This window comes from Canis lupus, chromosome 16 (genome assembly GCF_048164855.1).
Source record: "Canis lupus baileyi chromosome 16, mCanLup2.hap1, whole genome shotgun sequence".
Classification (NCBI taxonomy): Eukaryota; Metazoa; Chordata; class Mammalia; order Carnivora; family Canidae; genus Canis; species Canis lupus.
The window spans coordinates 49,705,416-49,725,203 of NC_132853.1; the positions used below are offsets into that span (position 1 = coordinate 49,705,416).

The window sequence follows — 19,788 nt, forward strand, 5'->3', positions numbered from 1 at the left end:
ATAAGAGTGCTTGCCTCAAGCATGGGCCTGAAGATCAAATGAGTTAATGTGTGTAAATGTTGAGAAGAGTGCCCAGCACTTCAGGAGGCTCAGTAAATAGTAGCTCTGAGATCCTCCTCCTCCCCCTCTTTTTCTCCTCCACCCCCCCCTCCACTGTTGCTACCAAGAGTTGTCACTGTCTTATCTGGATTATGGTAATATATTCCCAATGTCTTTCTTTTTTTTTTTAATTTTTATTTATTTATGACAGTCAGAGAGAGAGAGAGAGGCAGAGACACAGGCAGAGGGAGAAGCAGGCTCCATGCACTGGGAGCCCGACATGGGATTCGATCCTGGGTCTTCAGGATCACTCCCTGGGCTAAAGGCAGGCGCTAAACCATTGTGCCACCCAGGGATCCCTCCCAATGTCTTTCTACTTATTTTTATTCTACCCCCACATTCATTCTCTACACTAGAGCTGGAGGGTCCCTTGAAAATGCAACTCTAGGGGCACCTGGCTGGCTCAATGGGGAGAGCAGTGTGTGACTCTTGACCTTGGGGTTGTGAGCTGGAGCCCCATGTTGGGTGTGGAGATTACTCACAAATAAAATCTTTTAAAAAATAAAATGAAATGCAAATCTAAGCATTTACTCCCCGGGTTGGAACCTTCCGGTAGCAGTTATATGGTCTTCCAATCATAAGCTTCCAGGCTCCAAGTGAACTGGCCCCTGTCTACCCGACAGCCTTCTCTTGCTGTTTTACCCTCTCTCTGTCAACTGTGCTGGCTGTCCTGGTCCTCAGCCACACCTGCCCCTTGTTGCCCCGAAGCTCCTGCACCTGCTGTCCTTTCTGAGACACTCTCCATCCCACTTCTTGCCTGGCTCCTTAGCAAGCCCAGTGTCGTTTCCTAAGGAAAACCTTGTCCCCCTAGACTGTGTCATGCCCTCCCATAATAACCATCTCTCAAAGAAGCCCATGTTTCCACTCCATAGCACTTATCACAATTAGGATTCTCTTGTCCATGCTCAAACAGTTGGGATTTGAACCCAGAGAGTCTCACACCAGGGCCCACACTCTCACCACGATGAATTAGAGGGCTACTCAAGGGGAGAAGATCATCAGGGCTGGGGATTCTGAGGATGGTGTGGGAGAGGCGAATGTGGGGGAAGCCAGCCAGGTTCTGGGGCTTGATCAGCTCGCTGGGCAGGGTGAACATTCCCCTCAGACAATTCTGGTGGAGTTTGAAGGGGCTGAGGTGCAGGGATGTCCACTGTCAGCCCTCCCCACCCCACCCCCTGCTGTAAGCAACACAAAAGCAGGGGTGCATTCCTCCTGCCAACTGCTATATCCCAGCACCCAGCAGAGCACTTCAGTTGGAATGGAGACCCAACGACTGTTGAATAAGTGGATTTAAGTGACCAGGGGCTCATAGTCATTGCTAATCTAGCTTGGTTCTTGGGTTTTCCTTTTTGCCAAGTCACAGAACTGCTTCTGCATCAGGCATCTGTCAATCTACCCCCCTATGAATAACCAGGACGGGGTCCCTGGAGCCAGCTGACAAGTGCAGCTGCATTATTTATGCCCAGAACAGGAGGGCTGTGAGGGCATCCACACCTGTACAAAGGGTCTTTGCTTTCTGAAAGGGGCATCCGTGCCTTTCAAACAATGGAAAGTAGATTAATAAGAGAATAAAAGCAATTATACTAAGACGAATCCAAATACGCAGGGCAACAAAGGATTATGTCACAGCACATTTATTATCTTTTATATGCAGGTTGGGGATTAAGAATCATGTTGCATGAAGCAAAGGAGAGGCAGAAGTTCGTGAGTAAGGTTCAGTATCTGCGGGACATGCAGCATAAGGTGGACTCTGAATATCAGGTAACTGCAAAAAACTGGAATTGTCTTCCACCTCCGCTTACAGTATTATGAGAGAATTCAGGATACAGTATCAGCAAAGGATAAGCAGTAATCACTTTCTAAAATCCAAAACCCATCACTTCCTAGATGTGTGACCAAGAGGTAAAGCCACTTTACCTCTCTGGGCTTCCTCATCTTTACAATAGGATTAATAACAGTACCTGTCTTGGGGCGCTTGGGTGGCTCAGTCAGTTAAGCATCTGACTCTTGATATCAGCTCAGGTCATAATCTCAGGGTTGTGAGATCAAGCCCTGCATTAGGGCTCTGTGCTGGGCATGGAGTCTACCTGGGATTCTCTCTCTCCCTATCCCTTTGCCCTTCCCACCCTCTCTAAAAAAAATAATTAATAATAATAATAATAGCACCCACTTCATAATATTGTCACAAAAAATAACTTAAAAATTACTTAAAAAGTAGTAAGCACAGAGCTTGGCACACAAATCTTGTCAATGAATGACATTAAGTCTTAAAAATTTGATAAACCATATATCCAGAAAAAAAACATTAAAGAGTTAATGGGGTCAACCTAGTATTTATAAAATAATATGCCTTTCCACTGCCACCTCACCAGAAGAAAGGTGGTTAACACATTCTCCAATAAGCTAACTATTCGTCACCTTAGTTACAGTGTTTACGTGCAAAAACAAAACAGACAAGGAGCCTGAGGAGTCATGATGTAATTACCCAGAGCTGGCATAGGACAACCTTGCCAGACTGGGCGTGAGATTCTGGGAGCAGTCAGAAAGCGTCGCTCAGTCTGCGGGCCAGAGGTCGACCCTTGCCAATCAAGGAGGCATGTCCTCAGCTTCAGCTGCGGATTGAAAAGTATTCCTTCCCCAAGGAAAACACAGAACTGTCATCAGATTTTTCTCCTTCTTAGCAATTTCAAATATAACCAAACCTCCTGGGTCACCAAGGAAACCATACCTATCTCAGTAACCTGATTTCACCTGTATAACACAGCTTAGCTTTGGAGCTGGAAACAGAGTCAGCAATTTCCTCCCACAACTTGCCAACCCACATACAAGACTGTTAAATTGAGGGAATTTCTGTAAAATGAATAAGTGCGTAAACATCTGAACTGGTCACATTGGGAATCCATCTGCTTTTCACCAAGATGCCTCTGCCGCCTGACGCTCCTTTGGAAATACTTGTTTGAAATTGTCTCCAGAACAGACACATAAGAAAATCAATCTTATTATTTGATGGTCTCTGCTGAAGAAAATCACACAACTGTGTGTCCTGAAGTCACAGGCTTTATTTTTCTAATTTCACTGGACTTTCAACACTGTCCTTATTAATAAGGATACTTTCAACACTATCTTTATAAATAACAATACTTATCACGTGCCTACGATGTCCTAAATGAAGTCCCTTTTCTCCCAGAGTTCTTTTTCTGGGATTGAGAAACAATACACACAAGTAAATAATATGTAACATAGTTTCAATTACTGATAAATACAAGGAGGCAAATAAACAGAGGTAATGGGCAGGGGATGATGCTCCTTTACACAGGCAGGGAAGCCTCTTTCGGGAAGTAACATTTGGTTGGGGAGGTAAAAGATGGGAAAGAGCTGGCCAGAGCATCCTGAGCAGAAGGAAAGCAAGTGCAAAGGCCTTGAGGCAAGAACTAACTTGGAGCCCTAGAAAAAAACAAAAGAAGGCCAGAGGGGCTGAAACACACTGATCAAGGGAGAATGTGGTGTATGATAAGGTAGGGGAGGTAAATGTGTGGAATCTCTCAGGACAAAGCTTAGTGTTTGGAGTTTGTTCTTATCTCAGGGAGAATAATGGATAATTTGAAGCAGGGAGTGGCATGATGTGATTTACAGCGTTTAAAGATCCCTCTTGCTGCCTATGGGGAAAAGACCGAAAGGGGCTAGAGAGGCAGCAGAAAAGCTTAGTAAGGAAACTCTGATGTAAATTTAGGAGAGAAATTATGGTGGCTTGGACCCAGGCGGTAGGAGTGGAGGGTGGTGAGTAGTGGCCCAACCCAGGAAACAGAAGCAGAACTGACATCACGCTGAATTATGGAGAGGCGGAGTGAGGGAGAGAAAGGAGCGAAGGTTGACTCACATGAACGTGTTTACTTGTCCATCAACTCCCTCTGTTATCATCAGTTTTAAAGTTTCCTACTTTTTTCAGACCTGTAGTCCCCATACTCTCAACAAAGAACTTCCCTTCCTGTTTTACACACACAGGAAACAAAGCAAAGGACCCAAGGCCATCAGGTGGGAAGCCTCACCACCCCTCCCCCATTCCCAGGCTACACACCTATCCCTCCCTCAGGTCCTCAGGGTGAAGCCACTATCTCCTGGCCTGAGCTCTGGGCCCACACCCCGCTGTACCCAGCCCCTCTCCATCCAGGGACTTTTTGTCTGTATCTTTGACATTTCCTTCCTTCTAATTGGCTCAGCCTGCAAACATGCTCAAGCCCCGCCTATACTGAGAACAAAAGAACAAAGCTGTAGGACACGCGGTCCTTCTCTAGCCACAGCCCTGGCACTGTCCCCAAGATGTCCCCAAACTGCTACATTTCTATCTCCACTCCTCCTCCCCCCCTTCATTCCTAATCCAATGCAGCCTGTCACCTCCCCTCCCCTGAAGCTGTTCTCACTAAGGTCAGAGGCCAAATTCAAGTGACAACTTTTTAGTCTGTCTTCTGAAGCTTCATTTACATTTGACACTATTACTCCTTCCTTCTCAAAATACTACTTCTTTGGCTTTCTGACTTCACACTTTGCTGATTTTCCTTCTGTTTGTCTCCCATTCTTCTCCATGCCCTACAAATGTTAACACACCGCCCCCCATCCTACCCTGCCACCGGTTTTCATCAGCCCAGTTTCCCTCTAACTCACAAGGGTCTCTGTGACCCATCTCCTCCCACCCGTGGTCCTGAGTTTCCCCAGAGTGTCTCGATCACGTGCACACCTGTTTGTCGGACATTTCCATCTGGATGTCACAGAGGCACCTCAGCAGGTCCACCCTCTGCTGCCCTCCTCTGTATGTAAGCCTTCCCCAACTCCTTTCTCTCCCTCACCATCCACATCCTACCTGTAACCAAATCCTGCCACCATTACCTAAAAGTCCATGAACTGTGCCTGCCTTTTCATCCCACTGCGACCACTCTGGTTTCCATCTCCACAGTTTCTCTCCAAGATTATTACCATGTCCCTATTATCAGTCCCCTTGCCTCCAACCTTGGCATCTTTCAGATTGCTTTTTTTGAAATCTATCTAAAATGTGAATTTGATGATGCAGTTGGAATGTATGACACCCTTGAGTTGTTTCCCTTCACTTAAAGGCAGGTCCAAGACCTGAGAACCACAGCCAGACCAGCCTAAATCTTCACCACTTCTCTGACCATCTCTTTCCCCCTTCTTTACTCTCTTGACAAGGGAGGTAAAGACCAGTTTTCATTGAGAACTAAATGGAACCTCTGTGCTCCCACCACACCCTTCTTTTAAAAACCACTTTATTGAGGTATAGTTCATATATCATAAAATTCACTTGTTTTAAGTGTAGAATTAATGACTTACAGTAAATTTACCAAATTTGCAGCCATCCCCATCATCCAGCTTTAGAAGATTTCCATCAGTCCATTACCAAAGCGCCCTTTTATCCCTCTTTCACATTGCTTAGGAAATTGTATTGAAATTGTCTTCTGGGTGACTTCCTCTCAATCTGGACCACAGCTTCTTACTCTTCTATGTTGAACCGAATGCCTGTCATTGATGTGAGCCCGCATTACCTAACCTGACCACCAACTCTGTTTATCAGTCTTAGATTCAGCTGACTTGTAACTATTTCTCAAGGTCAAGTCCACCCTCATTGAGCATTTCCAAAACCACTCACCACAAAGTCTGCAAAAAATAAATATGGCTGTCTTTAATATGTTCTGAGTATTGTTGAATTAAATATATAGCAACCCACAGAAACGACTTTGAAGGGAACAGTGGTGAGCTATTTGTATGATTTAGTCTCTCCCCTGTCTTGTTCCAGAAAGGATTTAAAGTAGGGGTTTAAGAATCAATTGCATGACCTTAATAACCCCTCAATAATTTGGTCCATATATGACCTGTGTGTGTCTAGATAATTTACTAAGGTAGACTTTGTATCAGGTCGATACTGAAACCCTGGGTCAAGGAATCCCAGCCTTCACACAGTGCAGCAACCTTCCTGGATACTAGGGATTCCCCATTTCAGGGTGTACAAATAATGTAAGACCTAATAACTAGATATGACTCCTAAATCATATATATTTGCCATAGATTCCTTCCTGTGCTTTACTCGCCTTTAATGAACTGGCTCAAATTGAAGCCCTTACAAACCTCCTGTGTACACTACTCCTGTTACATCCCAAAATACGCTACGGGTTGGTGCATACCAAATTAGCAGTGCCTTTACAGGTCTGTGTGCTGGCAAGAGGAGAGGTGGCTTAAACCCACTCTGAGTTATTTTGATGCTGCTCCTTTCAGTGGTTGGGTGGGACCCTTTTGAAAAAACAAGAGGAAATAAACATCTATTTGGCATATTACATGCTATTTCAGAATCTGGTAGCTAGTACATAATTACATGCCATCTCAGGATTTGGCTCTATTTCTTCAAGGGTGTTCATGCTGCGAAGATTTTTTTTTCCTTCCTTGTTTTGGTCAAACGTGTTTATGTAACTTGAGGCAGAATTTAGCCATTAATGTCTACTGAAAGCTGGAGAGAAAGCTTACACTTGGCATTTCAGAATGATATTCTGTAATCTATCAAATGTGTTCGGATGGGTTTCATTTCCTGTCATTTACTCATCTCGATCTTTCAAGTACCGAGCAAACAACTGAACGTGACGCTATAAACTTGTTCAAAGACATGATAGGAGACTATGCCCAGTGGCGGAGGATGGCAGATTGAGGGAGTAGAGAAAATTCAGCTTCCCCTGCCGCAGGAGCCAGAGGGGAGGGTTCTCTGCCCTGCTCACCTCTGACGTATGTGCTTCTGTAATAGAACAGGAAAAGAAACTCATTTGAGGAGAATATCATGTCAGATGGTTTTTACGCCTCTGATTTCTTACCTCCTCCAAACTTATGAACTTGAAGAATGCCACCAATGATCATCCAATCCCCAGACTCGGGGTTATGCACGTTTGAATTTAAGAACAGCAGCAAAGTACCAACCGAAGCAGTGGCAACTCACACTTCTCTCCATGCTTGGGGACTTGGAGCAACAATAACCTCAGCAGAGGCCACCGCACTGGAGAGGTAGAGACGGTCATGGCCATGGGACTGTGAGGCTGGAAAGCATTCCTGTGGCCCTTGGCTTCCTAAGGCACCAGGAGGCTGGAGGAGGACCAGAAGGCGGGACTGGTAGTTGAATACACAGAAGAAACTGAGCCCCCCCTCCCACAATCATCCCCCTCCGCTCCCCCCACCCCCCCCCCGCTACCTCCCCCCTCCCACTCAGAAAGCTGTAACACTGAAGAAAAAGTGGTGGTTTTCGAGGCACCCCAACTGACCCTGAGCAGGATCTCCTCAGTTGTCTGGTGGGGTGGAGGGAAACTGCAGGCTTAGGAAACAAACCTCTGCCTCCAGGGCACAAAAACCAGGGATGAAACTTCAGGCCTGGACAGAAAGAGTCTTTCTTCTTCCCTGATCAGAGTCACATGATTTGGCAAAGGCTGGCTTTAGAAAGAGACGTAGACCAAGCAATGGGATCAGAAACAACAATTAAAGCCTAATAATGATAATGATGATGATGACGCTGATGACGGTGGTGATGAGTGCCTTTCCCTGAACCTGGCCAGGAGCCGGTCACCCTGCTGAGCATCCTGCCAACAGGGCCTCCAGACTCTGGCTGGCTGGCGGCACAGGGCATCTCCCTCTTAGAGATGAGGGAAGCAAGAACCAATGGAGTTAGTTAGCCTGCCTGCCCAAGGTCACGTTGCGAGAAAGTGGCAGAGCTGGGGTTTGTCATGTTTACCCGTACTGAGTTACAGTGAGTCACAAGACCCACGTTATCCCCCACAGGCATATATGCACATTCTGTGTTCTGCCCCCACTCCAGTAGCTTGTGCTCTGGGGAGGCAGCCTCACTGGGCCATCCAGAGGGTTGGGCTGGGGCGGGGGCCCTAGGGGCTGGTGGCAGAGGAGGAGTGAAGGAGAAAGCCCACCTCCACCCAGCTCAAGGAGGAAATAAGGGGTTACCTGAAGCCTTCGATTTTAAGACTGTCCTCAGCCAGTTCTCTCACATGAAGAGAAACTTATTTATAGCAATTTAGCTCCAGACGTGTGGAATTGAAAGGGGAATATTTTTAAAGTTCCAGAGGAAGGGGAGCTCCGGGATATCATGAGTTACAAATCAGTTCCTCCTCCTCACCCTATGGATTTCACACTCTGCTCTGTCACTCCAGGACCCCCAAAGTAGAACCGACACCAGCATCAAAAATAGAAAAAAAAAATCATTCACGTTTACAAACAACCAGAAAACTAGCCCCTAGGACAGTTACTTACGGTTGGGTTCTTGCTATTTCTGGGACTGGAAGTCTGGACTTGCTTCTGTCCCTGTGTTCCTTCAACTCGGCAAAGCTATAACTTCAAGAGGACTAATGTTTGATTTACACAGAGAGGTTGTTTGGCTGTATTAAGATAAAAATTACCTACCCTGACACTCGTTTGTTCTCCGGCTCCTCTATGAGAAGAGGCATAAGGAACCAGAGGGGAAAAATTTTTTTCGACATTGCAAACCATTCTACTCCTCCTCCCCTTTTGGTAAAGAAATATTTAAGTTGCATGCATTCTTGGAGAGAATTTTCAAAAAACACTCAACCCACAAGAATTCTGTTCATCCCACAAAATCTGCCTTGGTCTTGCGTGCATTTGCTAACACTGTCCTCCACTTTTAGCCTATCAGCATTTGCTTCTTGTGCCTTTAATCCCAGTCGGTTAGGATAACACAGACATCTGCCGCTTCAGGAAACAGCACTCTGAGCCAGAGCTCCTCCCAAACGGGCTCTGATCTGAAGTCATTGGAAAAGAAGAGGCCCATCTTTACTTGAATGTCATTCAACTCTCTGCTAACTCTCTTCGAGTTTACCTTGGTTTATTACTCCGTGTTTGTTTAACTTACTTATCACAGTTACTGTCCAGTATTTTGGGAGGGTTTCTTGCTCAAATTATTTATTAAAACAAACACTGCCGGGGCACCTGGGTAGCTCAGTTGGTTGAGTGTCCGACTCTTGATTTCAGCTCAGGTCATGATCTCAGTGTCTTGGAATCGAGCCCCCTGTTTGCTCCGTGCTCAATGAGGAGTCAGCTTGAGTCAGCTCAATGAGGAGTCAGCCCCTTACCACGCTCTCTAAATTAATTAATTTGAAAAAAACAAAAAAAAAAAAGCCACTGCCCAGGATTTATTAAAATGGCTTGCCATCTATATTAGCATAGTTTTTGAAAATAAGATTAACCGGGGGGGGGGGGGGGTGCCTGGGTGACTCAATCATTAAGTGTCTACCCTTGCCCAGGTCATTGATCCTGGAATCCTGGGATCGAGCCCCACATCAGGATCCCAGTTTACCTGGGAGCCTGCTTCTCCCTCTCCCTCTGCAGCTCCCCTTGCTTGTGTGCGCTGTCAAATAAGTAAATAAAATCTTTAAAAAAATAAAATAAGATTAACAGTGAGACAGGAAAATAAGGGAGGGGGGCAACCATTTTGGAGTGCTCTCCCTTTCCAAAGAAGGCAGAGTGGAATGGTACACTTTTTTCTCCAGGATTCCACTTGCCGCAGGTACCACCTGGCCACAAAGCATGAGCCCTGTGGCCAGTGCCTCACCAGCAATTCACTTGTGAAGCACAGTGTAACCAAACCGCTGTTCCCAATTCCAAGTGGTTAATGTTTTGTTAATATCAGGTCATTTCTATTTTTAACCATGTAGCATAATATTAGGCTTTCCCAGAGGCGTGAAATTCTGGCAAGTCCTTCCACATCAAGGAAGGAGATGCATTTTCTAACAAAGGGGGAAAATGCGGAAGGAATCTTTCCTTTCTCAACCCAGCCAGGAAGGGGAGATGTCAGGCCCTGTTTAGAAACAGTATTGTTGGTCTTTACACTGCGTTTCTTTATCATGACAGCGAATAATTTGGCTCTAGCAGCACAAAGGTGAATTCGGGCACTGAATCTATAGAAATTCTCCAAGAAGTTTTACTATTTTAAACTATTTAAAATACCAGTTGACACCTCCAATAGCACATGATGTCCTTGGGGTGGTTTTTTTTTTTTGGTCCTGATTCTGGAAGAAAAAAATATTGGTGATAGATTTTCTCTTAATTTTGTTTTTTTTAAATGGAAATTTTTTTTGTCAGTTATTTTAATTTTTTTATTTTGCATTTGGGGACTGATATTTCCCTCTGAAACAATAATGCAATTCAGCTAGCATTAAATGCTAGATGCTGGGGGATTCAAAAGATAAGAGGTGGTCCTTACCCTGAGGGTTCTCACTGATCAGCAGGAGACACAGGCTCAAAACAAAACAACTAAATACAACAGTAAAAAAAAATTTTTTTTGCATAATTCAAGCTGTGTATGTATAAAGGAGCAATTAATTTGGCCTGGGGAAGAGGAGCTAGGCAAGGAAAGACTCCACATGAGCTGGATCTGAGTTGATCTGCAGGATTTGCCATCCTGTGAGCATCCCATGAAAGGCATTCGTGGAAGGAAGCGCACATGCTAAAGCTCTTGTGTGCATGGAGGAAATGTCTTACCCTGTAACCAGGTGTGATCCAAGAACCCCTTGTAGAGCAGCAGTAGGATGAGGGGAGCTCTGAAGCGCATTAATACAGAAGAGGAAGTTAATATCCTGTATCGTCAGGTACTTCCTGTCCCAAGAAGGCAATTGTTGGGGAAATACTTGTCAAAACACCTCTTGGTTTGTTATTTTAATTTATTAAAGCACTGACTACTATTTTTGACCTAGCATTTTGGGCAGAGGGAAGAGAGAATGATGCCAGGCTGGGCGTCTTCACACTTAGTAAAGGTGTCAGTGAGCCCTTGGAGATGGACCTTATGCATTTCATGTTCCTCATGATAGGAATTAAGCAAAAATTATCAAAGACTAAAGTTACTGTAGACCTAAGCCAAAGAAACATTTGTTTTTATTTTGCAGGCTTGTCTGAGACGACAAGAATACAGAAAAGACCCAAATGAGAAGAAACGAGATCAATTTTGGGGACAAGAGACAAATTTGGAGAGATCCCGGTTTTTAAGTGGGTCATCTTCCAAACAGGTACTTAGAACTCTGGGAGATATCCTGCTGCTGCTGCTGGCGTATGTGTGGTTGAATTGTGAAAAAGCCAACTCAAAAAGGTGTTGGAGAATCCTAAAGGTCAGGGCAGGGAGATGCAGGGGCAAGAGCTCCCATCCTGACTACTGTCTGAGTCGCTCCTCTGCTGTGTGACTGTCCCCTTTCACCCAGTTGGGCCCAGGAATCTTCTTTCCTCATGGGCCTAATGGAGATTGTCTCCAAGGCACCATCTAAATTAGAAATGCTACAGCTCTCTGATTTCAACAGTTGAGGCACTGGGCCTTCTAAAGCACAGCGTAATCTCTCTATACACCTGCATCTATACCTATCTGATCTGTCCATATAACCATAAGATAGATACAGATATAAAGGGACCCCTGAGTGGCTCAGCGGTTTAGTGCCTGCCTTCGGCCCAGGGCATCATCCTGGAGTCCCAGGAACGAGCCCCACATTGGGTTCCCCCGTATGGAGCCTGCTTCTCCCTCTGCCTGTGTCTCTGCCTCTCTCTCTGTGTCTCTCATGAATAAATAAATAAAATCTTAAAAAAAAAAAAGATACAGATATAAAGATATATATATGTGGGGTAGCCCGGGTGGCTCAGTGGTTTAGCACCGCCTTCAGCCCAGGGCGTGATCCTGTAGACCCAGGATCGAGTCCCGCGTCGGGCTCCCTGCATGGAGCCTGCTTCTCCCTCTCCCTCTCCCTCTGCCTGTGTCTCTGCCTCTGTGTGTGTGTGTGTGTGTGTGTGTCTCATGAATAAATAAATTTTTAAAAAATAGATATATATGTGTATGGGCTTATAGCCTAACCCAGTGCATTACTTAGTCTGGTTTTTAAATAGAGTAAAATGGGGGCACCAGGGTGGCTCAGTTAGTTAAGCACCTGCCTTCAGCTCAGGTGATGATTCCAAAGTCCTAGGATTGAGCCCTGCATCAGGCTCCCTGTTCAATGAGGAGCCTGCTTCTCCCTCTCCTCCCTACTCGTGCTCTTTCTCAGTATCTCTGTTGGTATCTGTCACTCTCTCTCAAATAAATAAAACTTTTAAAAAATCATTAAAAAATAAAGTAAAATGTAAAAACTACATCCTCTAGTAACTAGAAATTGTTCAAATATTTCTGTCTGGATAAAAATAAAAATAATAAGATCAACATGATAGTGATATGATAATAGTTGTAGGTAACATAATCTGAGTGCTTACAATGTTCCAGCACTGTGCTAATAAGCGTTTTATCCATACTAGCTTATTTAATTCTCATAAATCTCTATGTATTTACCTCATTTTACAAATGAGAAACTGAGCCTTAGAAAAGATAAGAAATTTGATCCAAGACTTCACAGCCAGTGCGTGGTAGAGTCGGGGTTCCTTTCCAGGCAGTCTAACTGAGGGAGGGTGCCCACTGAACTCTATGATCATATTTCATGTTTAAGATCTTATCTGAGTAAGAATTTTACTTATCCTATGTAAGCACTAAGTACCACAAGCTGCATTCAACACCGTTTGTTAGCATGGTGAATTGATTTAAGATGAGTAATATGCCTTTTATGAATTCTTATTTAATATTTTATGCCTGCAATATACTCTAGAGGATGGACTCTCTCTTTCTGTCAGCAGCGTGGATCTCTAAGATAGATCCTGGATACTTGATATCCATCAAGTTCTCATTGGGATTTCTCCTTTAATCTGGGATGTTCACACCATGGTTATTTAATGTTCAAAGGATACCTTAAAAACATCAATGATTGATGTTTATGGATGCGGATGTATCCCTGGGTGAGATATATACTCCCTATTAAGAAACATAAAATCACATGATAAAATATTCCACCTCAAGTCTGAAAAGAAAAGACTATCTTACAAAACTGGCACCATCGAAAAGAACACATCGCCTGGATTGTTTCCTGTTAGTCAAAGACAAAATACAATGCCTGCTGCTGATTAAACTTAGGGAGTGAGATTAATCTGAAAATCAACACATTTTAGCATGAAGATAAATTCTCACGGTTTTTTTGCACATAGGAACAAAACCCAAGGACAGCCAAAAAAAAAAATATTACGTACGTCAAACAGTAGCATGCAGCAATCTCTCTAGACTGATAAATAAATGGGCAGCTGGGTTCTTCTGTTTTCACACAAAGACTCACGTGGCCATTTTGCACAGCAGTCCTTGCACATTTGGGATATTCTAAGACTTGAAATTTCATGCTCCTCTCCACAAACTTTGTTTGGGGGGACAGGCTGTTGACAGATTTCTGTAGTGTTCTTTATGCTATAAAAATTATTCATTCTTTAAATCATCATTGCAAAACACTTGGACCACATCTAAAAAAGGATACGGTTGCATAGATAAAAGTGATGATGAAATAAGGACAAAAATATGTGGTCGGAGGCATAAAACTGGCAATTTCTAAAGTATAAGAACAGGATTTTTCATGTTTGCACTCTGTCACCGTACCTCAGTCTGCCAGAGAACCCAAAACAACATCACTTACATAATCTCAAATTTTTCCTGGGTAATGCTATCCCAAGGGTCTGGGCCTTGGTTATACAAGTGCCTTCAAGGTCATATCTTCTCTATCAAGAGGAGTGACAAAAATCAGAATTTTCCACAGTGAAATTCACCTCTGTTTTGCTGTCTGTATCACAGATATTCCTTGGGGTGTACCGGAGGATTGTCTCTGGATACAAGAGCACAGGAAGGGCAAGGGAACAAAAATGTTACCAAATGCATCACTCATCAGCCATCTGACTTGTGTGCTTATAATGCTGATCCCCAACACCCCCCCCCCAGCCCCACCACACACAAACACACAGTCTCAGCCCTTCAACTTTTGCTGTGTACAAATGAAGCCAGAGATCCTTATGAGATAAACTAGATCCAGAACTCTTCAGCCCCCAGGATCATGAGTTGGTTTGGAGTGTTCTCCTCCCAGGCTTGGATCCCCACCCAAATTTCTTTGAAAATCTGGTTGTTCTTAAACATTCATAGTCTGGGCCTGCCCTGCTATATTTCAAATCCTGAGGAAATACAGAATTTATCAATCCTCTTTTCATAGGATCCTCAGTGCCAGGGAGGTCCTGGAGCCAGGACTTTCTCCTAGAGGAAGCTATAAGAATGCTGCCACCTCCCAAAGGAGAATCCAGGCCAGATCAGTCCCAATTTCCAGAGCTCAGTGTGTTGGATATGACATCAGGCACTACCCTTGCAAAAGATCATTCATGGATCAGTAAGAAAAGAGCAGGAGAAAGATACAGTTCAATGAGTAGGTGTAAATCTAACCAAAGCCCTCTATAGGTAAACCTTCCCCTAAGTAATTAATTCCCTTCTAGAGACTCCTATGGCTGAAAACTCCAAGGAACGTGTTGCCTCTGATTTGTAAAGGAGAGTTCATTCTGACTGGTGGGTAGTACAGGAGCGGATGGATGGCTTACTCCACGGGAATTCTTCTACCACAGTCACAACATGAATGTGCCACCACCAAATTTTGATGCTCACATTGCAATTTCTGCCACTTGTTCCTCTCTTGACCCTGTCTCAGATGATCACAATTCTGATTAACCTGGAATTAGTGAGACATTTACCATCAAGTAATGGGTCCAGTATCAAGCTATCATTTCCAGACAACTGCCTAGAGGAGGGCAGATCCCCAAATGCACAGTAAATGCAGTGGCCACTCCATTGTGCACAATGACCTCACCACCACCAGTGGCTTTCACAGCACCTCAAGCAGAGGTTGTATTACATCTAAATCCAAGATAAAGCAATAACCATCAAGCTCGTGTTCTTTAAAGCAGTACCTCCTAAATACATTTAAGTTAGTGGTGTGGCATAGCAGAAAGAACACTTATCATCAAGGGCCATCTCTCTCCCTTATTACAGTGTGAATTCAGACAAGCCACTTCTGAGCACTTCAATTTCCCATCAAGGAGATACTTATTATTAATGCTTATCTTGTGGGATCAATGCAAGAACATGTGAGACTCTTAACGTTTGTACTAACATTAGGTTACATTATAAGCTGCCTTGGTATCTATTTTTATAAATGGTGCTCTAATAGGTACCAGTGGCCGAACAGGTTCTGGGGCTTCCAGAATACCTTCCTTTGCCTCAGCCCAATCCCAGGCCACATTTCTAAATGCTAATGTAATTTTAAGAGGCAACTTAGGTTTAGACCCTTTTCGAAGTTATACACAACCTTGTTAGCTGTTTAATCAGAGTAGAATAAATAAATAGCAGAGTAGAATAAATAAATACCACCTAATCAACTAGGAATTGGATGATTAGTAGATGAAAAAGCAAAGCAGTCTCTCAATATGAGCAGGCAACAGCATCCCTGGGACAGCCGCTGGCCTAGAGGAGCCTGCTATAATTGACAGGGTATTTCGCTTTCCCAAGCCTTCACAGAGAAGAAACAGGAGCTCTGATTTTTCCCAAAGAAAATGATGAAAATGATTAGCCCAGGACTTGTGGGTGGATATGGAGGTATGGCAACCTTCCATGAAGAGGGGCGTCATGAGCTTTTCTCATCTTTCATCCTTGCTGGAAGGGACACTGTTCCAAATACACAAACCTCAAGAACTTAGGACATGTTGTCATGGCATTTGCTTCTTCGTGGGCAAAGAAGGTGGATACCAACCAGTTAAGAGACCAACTCTTAACTCACAGGACCGTTCACTCTGCTAATTAGGAACAGGATTATTGGCCTCTACCATCAGCAATGGGCAAATATTTAGATTCCAGGTCATAAGGACCCAACATTACATTGGAAGGAGGCAGTAAACCTGATACCAGCAGTAGCTGGTTTGTCCCCAGGCCTGGCTCGGTGGGATGTTGACCGGTGAGGTCACCTGAACCTTCCGGAAGGCACGGTAGCCTTAAGTGTGAAGGTGATTACCCAACATAAGCATCTTAATTGTTTTGTTCATGATGATCCAACACTAACTTTGGAGGTTGAAATAAAAAACAAAGCCTCTTTAAGTCACTTGCAGTGGCTTAAAAAGTCAGAATGTCCATCCATACATGAGGGCAGCAAACGTCTAGAACTGTGCTGTCCAGTATGGTGGCCACTAGCCATGTGTGACTACTTACCTTTAACTTTAAATTAATTAAAAGAAAATTTAAAAAAAGAAAATATTAAATTAAGTTACTTAGTCTCACTAGCCACATTTCACATGATCAGTAGCCACATGTGTTCGTGGCTACCATACCGGACCATACAGATGTAGGACATTTCTACCACTGCAGAAAGATCTATGGGACAGGGCTGCTCCAGACTGTGGTCAAGTTCAAAAAACAAAACAAGAGCCCTTGGGTGAGGAAGGGGCTTTGTTTCCCAGAAACTGAACCTGCAAAATCCACAACTCCGTGCTTTGCATACAGTAGCTCCTTGCAAATGTTCACTCTCTGATGATGGTGCAGGAGTCCAAAAGGCTGGCTTGATTTGCATTTTGTGTTTTTGGCGACCTGAGTATTTGCATGCCTCCTTTTATTACCTAGGTATTCAGCCTATCTCAGGCAGGCCTGTGAAACCTTCTGCTTCTCCCCTTTCAAACTGCTCTCAGGGAGTTATTCTCCCATTAATCTGTCAATGTCAACCTACCAACACCCTTACTGGTGTCATGAAAGCAGCCAGAGTTTAGCACATGGCATAAGCGTTCCATGACTCACACTTTTAATTTTCCCTAACTTCTGCTTGTCCGTTGTCAGATTCCTTGGGGGTCGGGCCTCCCTTCTTTCTGGCTCCAGGCCCATGTGCGGATGAAGCAGGTCACACACGCACACACTGGTTCTAACTGCCAAAAGGCCCCACCCTGGGAGGCTGTGAGTCATCGTTAGCACCTGGTGTGGTGTTTGTCATAGCCGCCCTCTTGACTGTAGCTCAGATTCTGCACCCTCAAGGTGCACCTGAGTAATAACATAGCTCTGCACACGACATCTCAAGCTCCAAATGTACGTCATGGAGAGGGAATGTGCAGCCCACGGTCTGACAAGTGTAGATCTGTGGGAATTCTCATTTGAGTTCGTTTTCCATTTTAGCTGTTGATCTCTTCACCGTAGCGTGTACCACAAGCACCTCAGACTCAAGATGCTGACTGCATCATCTGTTTCCCTCAAAATGGTTCCTCTTCCTGAATTTATTTCTGCCCAAGTCAGAATTCTAGAAATTCTCTTGGATTCCTTCTCCTGCTCCTTCTCACACGTTGCAGCAATCAGACACCAAAGCCAAACTGTCTTGTCTCCTTTGTTGTGAATCTGACCATTAGCACACTCCTCTGCAGGGCCATCTTTTTCGGCCTGGAAATTGTAGGACTCATTTCCTTGGACTTTTTTTTTTTTTTTTAAGATTTTATTTTATTTATTCATGAGAGAGAGAGAGAGGCAGAGACACAGGCAGAGGGAGAAGCAGGCTCCATGAAGAAGGGACTTCTCCCTTCTCCTGGAGCAGGGAGCCCGATGTGGGACTCAATCCAGGGTCTCCAGGATCAGGCCCTGGGCTGAAGGAGGCACTAAACCGCTGAGGCACTAAACTCGGGCTGCCCTCCTCAGACATTTTCTCTTCACCTCACCTCTTCCAGCCAGTCTTCCAGACTGCAGTAGGAGTGATTCCTCTGCAAGCAAATCGGATCATGTCACTCCCCTATTAAAAATTCTTGGGCAGAGCAGTCCAGGTGGCTCAGCGGTTTAGCGCCGCCTTTAGCCCAGGGCCAGATCCTGGAGTCCTGGGATGGAGTCCCACGTCGGGCTCCCTGCATGGAGCCTGCTTCTCCCTCTGCCTGTGTCTCTGCCTCTCTCTCCCTCTCTGTGTGTCTGTCATGAATAAATAAATAAAATCTTTAATAAAAAATAAATAAAAATAAAAATTCTCCGGCAGCCTGGGTGGCTCAGCAGTGTAGCGCCACCTTCAGCCCAGGGTGTGATCCTGGAGTCCTGGGATGGAGTCTCATGTCAGGTTCCCTGCATGGAGCCTGCTTCTCCCTCTGCCTGTGTCTCTGCTTCTCTATTTCATGAATAAATAAAATATTTAAAAATAAATAAAATAGAATAAAAATTATTTACTGGGAGACGCCTAGGTGGCTCAGTGGTTGAGCATCTGCCTTTGGCTCAGGGCATGATCCCGGGGTCCCTGAGGGGAGCCAGCTTCTCTCTCTGCCTTTGTCTCTGCCTCTCTTTCTGTGTCTCTCATGAATGAATAAATAAAATCTTTTAAAAAATTCTTTAGTGGATCCCCATTGTCTTTGGGATTAAGCGCAAACACTTTAGCAAGGTACTTAAATCCCTTGATGGCCTGACCCTCAACTCTGAGGGCACCTCTTCTGTGAAGTTTCTAGAGCTTCTCCTGGGGGTCAGGGGACTTTACTGTTGTTCCTCCTCTGGATTCCCATAACACTCTCTGGGTTCAAGTCCACCTTGGGATACATCTTCTCATCTCCCTACCCCCCCTTAGGCTGGAAGCTACTCAAGAGCAAGTGCTGTTTATTGTCATATTTCCAGAGACCACCACATAATAGGAGCTCAGTGAATGGATGACGGCTGACAGCTACACGAGTGTTTTAGGAATGCACACACGTTGAAGTCATAGTTATATAGTCGTAAGAGCCAAAATAGGAAACTTCCCCATGAATGAAAGAAAACAGGAGATGCTGTCACTTGGACTGGAGTGCTCCCTGACCTTGCTTGCAATTCCTGAGAGGCAAGTAGTTTAGTGAGGCTGTCAAGGTGCCATGGCCAGTTTGGGCTTGAAGATGAGTCAGTTACAATCAACCACTTGGAAACCTCCACACTGGTGGTGACCAGAGAGTGACCAGAAGAGAGCATTCTTTCCCAGGCATACCCCTCTGCACATGGACAGATGGCTTCTTCAGAGCCCCGGGTAAGTTCCTTTTGTCACAGATAGGCAAGAACATGAGGACATAAGAAAGTCTGGGTTCAAGCTCTCTGTGGACAAAAGAAACTCAGAATGTCCTATGTTCTACCAGCTAACTCACCAGACTACATGGGATATTTCCTTTATGATTAGATTATAGATTAATTGGAATACCTGGCATGCATGCCCGCCTGTGGGCAAGCCAGGGTGCTGGAGACTTCAACAGCATTAAAGGAGCACACAAATTGCTAACTGTATGCTGGGCAGAGCCAGCAGTGCTTCATTTCTCCTTCAATTCTGTGCTTTGTCTGAGTTCCACTAGGTAATTTAAAAATAGGCCATGGCAGTAAAATGGGGCAACTGTCAGTTCAAATTGCAGTTGCTTCCAGAATGTTGTCCTGCCTTTTTTAACAGATAAGCAAGACAGCCTAAAGTCAGTCCTTCCACTAGGGTGATTTTATCCTGTGGCCGGGTGATCCAAACACCAATTGTTATCCCAGCTCAGTGAAATTGTCAATGCCGAGAATTGGTGGCCTCTGACCCAGAGAGTTCCTTGTGTTAATTGGACTCAGCAGCTCCGAAATTGTATGAGAAAATTATAATAGTTTTTTTTTCCATTTTATGTAATGCTGTGTATTTCAGTTTACTGTATTTTATTAAAACTCCCTACTTTTAAAAAAATTGCCCTAATTTTTAAAACCAAAAAACTTGTTAAAAGCCAATTAAAATTCCAGCTATCAAAATT

General features: G+C 44.4%; 1 protein-coding gene and 1 long non-coding RNA gene across 10 annotated transcripts in view; one reads left to right on the forward strand and one right to left on the reverse strand.

Annotated features, from left to right (window-relative positions):
• MARCHF10 (membrane associated ring-CH-type finger 10) overlaps positions 1-19,788 on the forward strand; it is an 88,319-nt gene that overhangs the window by 6,275 nt on the left and 62,256 nt on the right. For all 8 annotated transcript variants that reach the window (XM_072781242.1, XM_072781245.1, XM_072781244.1 and 5 more), the window contains exons 2-3: positions 1,754-1,860; positions 11,043-11,162. In XM_072781242.1, coding sequence (XP_072637343.1) covers positions 1,771-1,860; positions 11,043-11,162 — 210 coding nt within the window. In that variant the 5' untranslated portion in view covers positions 1,754-1,770. The remainder of the gene's footprint in view (positions 1-1,753; positions 1,861-11,042; positions 11,163-19,788) is intronic.
• LOC140607012 (uncharacterized) lies at positions 6,426-9,164 on the reverse strand. Of its 2 annotated transcripts, XR_012009191.1 has the most exons (3): positions 8,398-9,164; positions 7,404-7,569; positions 6,426-7,227 (listed from the first exon to the last, which is right to left on the reverse strand). It is a non-coding gene; the product is annotated as an uncharacterized lncRNA (long non-coding RNA). The 2 variants fall into 2 exon arrangements; XR_012009190.1 differs by having other exon boundaries at positions 7,404-9,164.